This window comes from Oncorhynchus masou, chromosome 22 (genome assembly GCF_036934945.1).
Source record: "Oncorhynchus masou masou isolate Uvic2021 chromosome 22, UVic_Omas_1.1, whole genome shotgun sequence".
NCBI lineage: Eukaryota > Metazoa > Chordata > Actinopteri > Salmoniformes > Salmonidae > Oncorhynchus > Oncorhynchus masou.
Window position 1 is genome coordinate 53,057,423 of NC_088233.1, and position 10,797 is coordinate 53,068,219.

The following is a 10,797-nucleotide window of genomic DNA, read 5'->3' on the forward strand; positions in this document are numbered from 1 at the left end:
AGGGATTACAGTTGAGCGCTTCCTTGATTAGGTTTTGGTGTCAATGAGGAAGGAGTGGGACATAATAGCATCTCAGAGAGCGATATCCAATGTGTAATAAGCACACACAGCAAAGGCAAAAAGGTGAGGGGAATATAAGGAATGGCAGCTGCACTTCCTCTCCCTGTCAGATGTTCCACCAGCTGCTTAAGCCATCCATCCTGTATGGCGCCCTCATCAGACTGCTTTCACTTGGATCAATTTAGGCAAAAGCTGCAATGTATATATTTTTAGGCGACCTGACCAAGTTCACATAGAAATGTGAGATATAGATAGGTCATTCTCATTGAAAGCAAGTCTAAGAAGTGGTAGACCATTTCTATGCGCGCTATATCTATGCTTCCTGTTACGTTTTGGTTTTGAGTCTTGTACTTTCTGGTTTTGTACACCATCTTCAAATAGATGAAAATATATATCACAGCGGTTTAGATGGTACAATGATTCTCTATACTATACTTGCTTGTTTTGTTGCAAACTATTAGAATTTTATCAACCAGGAAATGTCGGAGCGATTTCTGCATAGTGCACCTTTTATGTAATACAAACAGGAGAAGGATAATTTAGTTACTTCGAAGGCCGCAATGTCTGCTCTGGGACATATGGGCAGTTCTTCAACTCAGACTCATTGACCCCAATTCACTATCCCGCAGAGATGGTGCCTATAAACTTTTTCTTTAAACCTTTTCTCATTGGTTTGAGATGGTATTGACATGCGGGGTGACAAGTAGCCTTGTGGTTAGAGTGTTGGGCCAGTAACTGAAAGGTTGCTAGATCGAATTATCGAGCTGACAAGGTAAAAATCTGCCATTTTGCCCCTGAACAAGGCAGTTAGCCCACTGTTCCTAGGCCATCATTGTAAACAATAATTTGTTCTTAACTGACTTGCCTAGTTAAATAAAGGTTCAAATAAATAAAAAATCTCAGTCTGACCCTTGACCCCCGAGAAGAATCAAATTAAATTGAGAGTGAGGGAAAAAAACATAAACCCCTCTAATTCATCTAATGTCAGTTTGGGGCTTTGCAGAAAGAATTATTGACAATGGTAGTTATATGTCACAATTTAATTAACTGTCTACCATAACAATATTTTGTTTTAAATAGCACATTATTTATCAGATTGTTGCATGGAAGCCTTTAGCTTAGTGTATTTACTTCACACAAAATCTCCATAATTCAAAGCACATGCAATATTGACACTGCACACGCGACCCAATTTCAGTTAATAAACTCTACAGGAAACCCCTACAGTATAGCCTATGTGTGCCTCTTTCAGCTGTCATTGTGGCTCTTCAGACAGTCACAAATTTGATAGTGCTATGCACAATCAACTACATAGGCATCTCTGTCACAGACATTAAGTCTGTTAACAAATCAGAAGAGGAATGGGGGGAAATTATATCTTCTCTTGTACAAAAAATCACAAGAAAGAGGATTTTGACATCCATCATCTGATTGTTTTGAAACAGAAAAGCGTTCCTGTGAAATTATTTTGTTGAAATATAACTATCTGCGAAATTAATCTAATTGATTGCACCCAGATTTGCCATTTTAATTTATAGGACTCATAAAACAATGACTTAGACATGAGGAATATTTTTGTCATCAGTTCATGCAAATTTGATGTATGTGCCACCCAGAACCAATTATAAGGTTAACTGATAGTTGCTAATGGATGCTATTGAGACACAAAACACAGAGAATGGAGGTGAATGTCAATGTTTAGGATCTTAATTTTTGACATTGTATTTAAGATAGATTTTTGTGTATTGCTTGACTTGTGTGCAAGGCCAGATTACAATATTAGTAAGGACATTTGAGGGTTCTGCTCCACATCCTGAAAAATAGGGTGTACAAACCCAACAATACACCACCTATGAAATTGGGTTACAGGTCTCTGCATACTTACAAGAGAAAAATATTTATTATACAGAATTATACTGTATATTGTTAGAATACAAGGCTGAAATTTGGGAATTTGGGAAGAATTTGAGCGAATATCATGAATTATGTCCCCTTTTGAATCGATATCAAATAATTTCTGGGTAACAATTAAGTACCTTACTGTGATTGTTTTAAATTAAAATGGTCAAATAGATTCTTACCAAAGACCAATTTCTCAACCAAGCATTTTGTCTAAGAGTGGTCTAAGTTGGGAGGGGGAAACTGAAAACTAGCTGTTGTTGTTGGCAGATAGATTTGGAACTCTCTTTCTTATTGGTCTGTTGAAACTACCCATCCCGGATCCGGGAGCGTCATCATCATCTGCCACGAATTAGCATAACGCAACGGACATAAATATTACTAGAAAATATTCAGATTCATGAAATCACAAGTGAAATATATTGAAACACAGCTTAGCCTTTTGTTAATCACCCTGTCATCTCAGATTTTGAAAATATGCTTTACAGACAAAGCAAGACAAGCATTTGTGTAAGTTTATCTATAGCCTGGCATAGCATTTTGCCTAGCTAGCAGCAGGCAACCTGGTCACGAAAATCAGAAATGCAATCAAATTAAATCGTTTACCTTTGATGAGCTTTGGATATTTTCACTCACGAGATTCCCAGTTAGATAGCAAAGGTTCCTTTTTTCCAAAAATATTATTTTTGTAGGCGAAATAGCGCCGTTTGTTCTTCACGTTTGGCTGAGAAATCGACCGGAAATTGCAGTCACGAAAACGACGAAAAATATTCCAAATTAGCTCCATAATATCGACAGAAACATGGCAAACTGTCACGCCCTGGTCTTAGTATTTTGTGTTTTATTTATCTATTTGGTCAGGCCAGGGTGTGACATGGGTTTTTGTATTTGGTGTGTTTTGTCTTGGGGTTTTTTCACATGTATTGGGATGGTAGCTTAGGGGGGGTTCTAGGTGAATCTATGGCTGTCTGAAGTGGTTCTCAATCAGAGGCAGGTGTTGATCGTTGTCTCTGATTGGGAACCATACTTAGGCAGCCATATTCTTTGAGTGTTACGTGGGTGATTGTCCTTATGTCCCTTTCCTGTCCTTGTTCCTGTTCGGTGTTAGTTTACACCAGTATAGGCTGTTTTCGGTTTTCTTGTTACGTTTGTTGTTTTTTTGTATTTTGATTCATGTTTATTTTTACTTATTAAACATGGATCGCAATCTACACGCCGCAATTTGGTCCAACTCTCCTTCGCATTTAGAAAACCGTAACACAAACATTGTTTATAATCAATCCTCATGGTGTTTTTCAAATATCTATTCGATATTTTATCCACCGGGACAATTTGCTTTTCAGTAGGACTGAGAGAAAAATGTCTACTTCTGTATTTTACGCGAGAATCACTCTGAGAGGTGACCACTTACGCAATATAGTTGCTTACGTTCATTCTTCAACATAAATGCGTGCAACTACATCAAAATGCTGTAGACACCTTGGGGAATACATAGAAAAAGGAATCTGGTCAATAGGGACGCATTGGAACACAGAGCTTTCAAAACATGAGTCACTTCCGGATTGGATTTTTCTCAGGCTTTCGCCTGCAATATCAGTTCTGTTATACTCACAGACAATATTTTTACAGTTTTGGAAACTTTAGAGTGTTTTCTATCCTAAGCTGTGAATTATATGCATATTCTAGCATCTTGTCCTGACAAAATATCCCGTTTACTACGGGAACGTTTTTCTTCCAAAAATGAAAATACTGTCCCCTAGTCACAAAAGGTTTTAATGGTGGCATAATATTATCTATTTTTGCAAACTTTCTATTGAAATTGATTTTGGTAAGTTCATTTATATTTTTTAAGATGACTAGCGAATAGGTCTACTTCACCATCCGCCCATTTTGTTGGTAAACTAATAGCCCGTTTACTTTGGGAACGTTATTTTTCCTAAAATGAAAATACTACCCCCTAGTTACAAGACGTTTTAACAAAACTACCGTCTGGTGATGTCACCAGGCAGGTCAAAACTCCATCTCACCAAAACAGGAAGAATTTCAGGCGATCATTTCAAACAGCTCTTACACTAAAAGGGTATTATTGTCATTTTAACAATTTCACAGCATTAATCCAACCTCGTAGTGTGGAAATATATACAAGACACAGAAAAATCACATTTCTGACTGTACTGGGCCTGTAATCCAACTTTTTCTATAAATACGCAAGTATGGCTCTTTGCATAAAAATGGAAAGTAGAATTATAAAATCAATTATTAATGACATTGTTAGTAATGATAATACAAATAAAAGGGACTTATATAGTGATTTTCAAGGACCCAAAGTCGCTTTACAATTGTAGAAATATAAAAATCACACTAAACAAAACCATGAATGAAGAGAGGGTGGCTCAAGGAAGGGATAGAGTATAATGTATCAGTGTATGGAGAGGTTAGGATTGGGATTTGGATATGAACCCGATTTAGAGTAAGGTGTGGGATCGGGGTTAGTGGAGGGGGAAAACACTGACGGATAAGATAGAAATTAAATATTGTTTGTTATTACGATTTTAAGACCAGTATCTATCTTTCTGAAGCCACCGCCCTGGCTCTGCATGGTCTATATTGTATTGTAAAAGATTGCTCCAGCTGAATGTTAGCCATAGCACATACATCAGACTTGACACCATTTGTCTTTGATTGCTACTGCTGCCCCACTCCCCACTCTGTTTTAACTCACACAGCACATTCACGCTGGAAATACAGGGTGAAGAAGAAAAAATAAATATTTTATGCTAACGGTACACTCTAAGGATGTGCTCAGCATACGTGTCTCTGAAACAGCATGAATTGGATAACCTTCTCAAAATTGGTTAATTCAAGCTGCACCTGGCCCCTTTTGAAATGCCATAACTTAATACTAGGGAGCTCGCAATGACTGATTGATCTTGAGCAAGGTGCTATGCATGCATGCAAGCCATACACACAGTGGTGTAATGGTGCCTGAAGAATTTTCCCCGCAAAAAACCTAAATGCCCTGCCCGACGAAGGAAATAATTATATGAAAAACAGTGACATACACTCTGAACGACCTAAAATTATAAATCCCGTATTGGTCTTTCACAGTCAGGCCAACCCTAGCTGTACAGTGCAAGGTAGCCTAGTGTTTAAAGCATTGGGCCGGTAACCGAAAGGTTGCTAAATCGAATGCCCGAGCTGACAAGGTAAAAGTCTGTCATTCTGCCCCTGAACAAGGCAGTTAACCCACTGTTCCTAGGCCGTCATTGTAAGTAAGAATGTGTTCTTAACTGACTTGCCCTAGTTAAATAAAGGTAAAATAAAATAAATACAATTATTGTTTGAAACCAGGACATTTTACTTCATATTATGAGGTATGTCTCACCTTACTTGAAAGTAGCCTATAGACAAAATCCCACCACAAAAATGTGAAGGCAATTATTTTTTTTATGAAGACTTACTCATATGCTTTATCCTGTTCTATTGATTTTCTTTCAATTTTCTTTCATTGTCTATTAGGAAAATACATTATCTTGGTCATATTAGCAACCCATGATAATTGTTGCATATTTAACCTCCCCCCTCTTTCTACATTTCCCGTGGATATTTCCATCTGTCTATGCACATTTTAGAACGCCCTTTTCCTGCAAATTTCATTTTAGAACATTCACTCGAAGGTACATTGCTCCATCTAAATTGTGAAGAATTAATAGTATATCAACATTTTAAGCTAAGCATTCGGATCTGTTCCAACAGCCTTATTAATTGAAACGTCAGTGGAGATTTAAGAAGTGAGTATACGCAATGCCCACTGAAAAACAAGTGGGTATACGGCGCGCACACACAAAACCATAACCAGGCAGCATCACATCCGAATGCCAGGAATTGATTCAAATTCTTTGTGATAAATCTACTGTCTGTCCGAGCTCAACATTTCCTCTTATGGATCATGAATGAGTCTAACATGGTGCTGATGTAACCATTGCATGCAAATCCTTCAGCTAACACTGTTCCATCAGTTCACAGTAGCCTCCTGCATCTGAAATGCCTTTGAAGCTCTGTGTAGAGTAGTGAGCATTGCAGGATTCATATGTCAGTTTTCTCCATTATGCAAATACATACCTTATTCCTAGTAACCCCTCACCCCCATTCCTATTTCCTTTGTGCCATTAATATTGCAGCAAATCTTGTACACTCAATTTCAAATTGTGTCACATGAGGATGGCATCGCTTTACATTTTATTGCTTTTCATTGTTGATGTCAAAATGCGTGGCAGAGAATAGTAGTCACTATTTTTCAAAAGAGAACAACCAGTATAATATGTTTTCATAGGACACTCCTTTTCCCACACTTCAAAGCATTTTATATGCAGCAATACTGCAGAATGTGGCTTCAAAACACAATACAAAAGTGATCTCACTTTTCACCAATTTTAATGATAAGGAAATAGCCCAGTGTTATTTAGAGTATCTAATCAGTGATTGTTTTTCTGACATGTCCTTTCTCTGTCTCTCTTGTGTCTCCACAGGTAACCGATAGGATGGGGGCCAGGGAAGCGAGTGGGCACAGCTACCTGGTGGCTTGCTGGCAGCCCATTCTGATTCTGATGCTGGGCACCGTACTGTCCGGTTCCACCACAGGTTGCCCGTCCCGCTGCGAGTGCAATGCCCAGGAGCGCTCAGTCATATGCCACCGCAAGAAGCTTATGTCCGTCCCTGAGGGCATCCCCACAGAAACGCGGCTGCTGGACCTCAGCAAGAACCGCATCAAGACCATCAACATGGATGAGTTCGCAACCTACCCCAACCTGGAGGAGCTGGAGCTCAACGAAAACACCATCTCCGCTATTGAGCCCGGCGCCTTCAACAACCTGTACGGCCTCCGGACATTGGGGCTGCGCAGCAACAAGCTCAAACTCATCCAGCTGGGTGTGTTCACGGGCCTCAGCAACCTCACCCAGTTGGACATCAGTGAGAACAAGATAGTCATCCTGCTGGACTATATGTTCCAAGACCTGTACAACCTGCGCTCCATGGAGGTGGGCGACAATGACTTGGTATTCATCTCCCACCGGGCCTTCCATGGTCTCAGCAGCCTGGAGCAGCTGACTTTGGAAAAGTGCAACCTGACCTCGGTGCCCACCGAGGCCTTCACCCACCTTCACAGTTTGATCTTTCTCAGGCTGCGCCACCTCAACATCTATGTTATTAAGGATTACTCCTTCAAAAGACTGTACCGGCTGAAAGTGCTGGAGATCGCCAACTGGCCCTACCTGGACACCATGACCTCCAATTGCCTCTATGGACTGAACCTCACCTCGCTGACCATCACCAATGGCAACCTGACCTCCATCCCATACGTGGCTCTCCGGCACTTGGTCTACCTACGGTTTCTGAATCTGTCCTATAATCCCATCCACACCATTGAGGGGAATAAGCTCCATGACCTTCTGAGGCTCCAGGAGTTTCACCTGGTTGGGGGCAGGCTGGCTATGATCGAGCCCTACTCGTTCCGGGGCCTAAACTATCTGAAGATCTTCAATGTGTCTGGCAATGCCTTGAGCACCTTGGAGGAGTCTGCGTTCCACTCGGTAGGCAACCTGGAGACTCTGGCGCTTTACGATAACCCCTTGGCATGTGACTGCCGGCTGCTGTGGGTGTTCCGGAGACGCTGGAGGCTCAACTTCAACCGGCAGCAACCCACCTGCGCTTCACCTGAGTTCGTACAGGGAAAAGAGTTTAAAGATTTCCCGGACGTCCTGCAGCCCAACTACTTCACGTGTCGCAAGTCCAGGATCCGGGACCGCAAGGCACAGCAGAAATTTGTGGACGAGGGAACTACTGTTCATTTTGTATGCCAGGCGGACGGTGATCCCGCCCCAGTCATCATGTGGCTCTCACCCCAGAAGCAGTTCATCACGACCAAAACCATCGGACGACTCACAGTTTTCCCAGATGGCACGCTTGAGGTGCGCTACGCACAGATTCAGGATAATGGAACGTATGTGTGTATAGCCAGCAACGCCGGTGGCAATGACACATCTCTCGCCCACCTGCACGTCCACAGCTACTCTCCAGACTGGCCTCACCAACCCAACAAGACCTTTGCATTCATCTCCAACCAGCCCAATGAGAATGGTGGCAATGGGACGCGAACCAACGTCCCGTTCCCTTCGACATCAAGACCTTAATCATCGCCACCACTATGGGTTTCATATCTTTCCTTGGTGTCGTCCTGTTTTGTCTGGTGCTACTCTTTCTATGGAGTAGAGGTAAAGGGGCCACAAAGCACAACATAGAGATTGAGTATGTGCCACGCAAGTCAGACGCTGGGATGAGCAGCAACAACGCAGACGCCCCTCGCAAGTTTAACATGAAAATGATTTAACGGGACCAAGGGAGCAAACAGACTCTACACTTGAAATTGTAAAAAAAAAAAAAAAAACGTCAAATCCTCCCTTACAAATCTGTGGATCCTGGGATGTAATCATGAAGTAATCTGTTTTCCCTGACTTAACTGTTGGAGATGGAGAGAGAAGTTCCTTGCTTTCGTAATATGTTGAGTATATGAGGGGGATGATAGCAAAGCAGACGCTAAACAGCGTTGGCAATTTCTGCAAGGCCTTTAGGTACGTTTGTTCGAAAGCTAATTTTGTTGTGTGCGATTCATATTCTTGTGGATTTATATTGGGAAGAAATTATAGAAAAAAAAGAGATGAACCCTTCTCTATGTATGTAATAACCTGCCTTCACTGTCCTTTTGCCTGTGTTCTTAGTTTATAGATTTTTTACAGAAATTGAAATATTTGTTTACCAAAATGTTAAGAGTAGATTGTATGGGTTGATGAGCACATTTAAACAATCCCTTCTGGTACTTTGTCAGTCAGAATATACAGTACCAGTCAAAGGTTTGGACACACCTACTCATTCAAGGGTCTTTCTTTATTTTTACTATTTTCTACGTTGCAGAGTAATAATGAAGACATCAAACCTATGAAATAACACATATGGAATCATGTAGTAACCAAAAAAGTGTTAAACAAACCAAAATAGATTTTAGATTTTAGATTCTTCAAAGTAGCCACCCTTTGCCTTAATGACAGCGTTCCACACTATTTTCATTCTCTCAACCAGCGTCACCTGGAATACTTTTCCATCAGTCTTAAAGGAGTTCCACATATGCAGAGCACTTGTTGGCTGCTTTTCCTTCACTCTGCTGTACAACTCATCCCAAACCATCTCAATTGAGTTATGGTTGGGTGATTGTGGAGACCAGGTCATCTTGATGCAGCATTCCATCACTCTCCTTCTTGGTTAAATAGCCCTTACACAGCCTGGAAGTGTTTTGGGTCATTGTCCTGTTGAAAAACAAATGATAGTCCCACAAAGCACATACCAGACGGGATGGCGTATCACTGCCGAATGCTGTGGTAGCCATGCTGGTTAAGTGTAAATAAATCAATGACAGTGTCACCAGCAAAGCACCCCAATACCATCACAACTCCTCCATGCTTCACGGTGGGAATCACACATGCAGAGATCATCCGTTCACCTACTCTGCGTCTCACAAAGACATGGCTGTTGGAACCAAAAATCTCCAATTTGGACTCAGAGCAAAGGACAGATTTGCACCGGTCTAATGTCCATTACTCATGTTTCTTGGCTCAAGCATGCCTCTTCTTATTATTGGTGTTCTTTAGTAGTGGTTTCTTTGCAGCAATTCGACCATGAAGGCCTGATTCTCTTCATCTCTTCTGAACAGTTGATGTTGAGATGTGTCTGTTACTTGAACTCTGTGAAGCTTTTATTTGGGCTGCAATTTCTGAGGCTGGTAACTCTAATGAAGTTATCCTCTGCTGCAGAGGTAACTCTGGGTCTTCCTTTCTTGTGGCGGTCCTCATGCAAGCCAAAGTTCTAGAAATTTTCAAGGTTGACTGACCTTCATGTCTTAAAGTAATGATGGACTGTTGTTTCTTTGCTTATTTGAGCTGTTCTTATCATAATATGGACTTGGTCTTTTACCTAATATGGCTATCTTCTGTATACCACCCCTACCTTGTCACAACAGAACTGTTTGGCTCAAACACATTAAGAAGGAAAGAAATTCCACAAATGACCTTTAACAAGGCACACCTGTTTATTGAAATGCATTCCAGGTGACTACCTCATGAAGCTGGTTGAGAGAATGCCAAGAGTATGCAAAGGTTTCTTCAAGGCAAAGGGTGGCTGCTTTGAAGAATCTCAAATATAAAATAATTTTGATTTGTTTAACACTTTTTCTGGTTACTACATAGTTTTGATGTCTCCACTAATATTCTACAATGTAGAAAATAGTAAAATAAAGGAAACCCTTGAATGAGTAGGTATGTCCAAACTTTTGACTGGTGTGTGTCTATATATATATATATATATATATATATATATATATATATATATATATATATATATATATATATATACACACACACACACACACAACATATATGTATGTGTGTATATATGTGTTCTGTATCTCGTCCATATCATTCACTACAGTCGTGGCTGAAAGTTTTGAGAATTACAGAAATATTAATTTCCACAAAGTTTGCTGCTTCAGTGTCTTTAGATATTTTTGTCAGTTTTTTCTATGGAATACTTAAGTATAGTTACAAGTATTTCATAAGTGTTTATTGACAATTGCATGAAGTTGATGCAGAGTCAATATTTGCAGTGTTGACCCTTCTTTTTCAAGTCCTCTGCAATCTGCCCTGGCATGCTGTCAATTAACTTCTGGGCCACATCCTGACTGATGACAGCCCATTCTTGCATAATCAATGCTTGGAGTTTGTCAGAATATGT

At 40.5% G+C, this 10,797-nt stretch overlaps 1 protein-coding gene across 1 annotated transcript in view; it reads left to right on the top strand.

Annotated features, from left to right (window-relative positions):
* lingo1a (leucine rich repeat and Ig domain containing 1a) overlaps positions 1 to 10,263 on the top strand; it is a 121,020-nt gene extending 110,757 nt beyond the window's left edge. The window contains 2 exon segments of the mRNA XM_064930557.1: positions 6,489 to 8,109; positions 8,112 to 10,263. Of these exon segments, the coding sequence (XP_064786629.1) occupies positions 6,501 to 8,109; positions 8,112 to 8,347 (1,845 nt within the window). The 5' untranslated portion in view covers positions 6,489 to 6,500 and the 3' untranslated portion in view covers positions 8,348 to 10,263.
* The last annotated feature ends 534 nt before the right edge of the window (positions 10,264 to 10,797 follow it).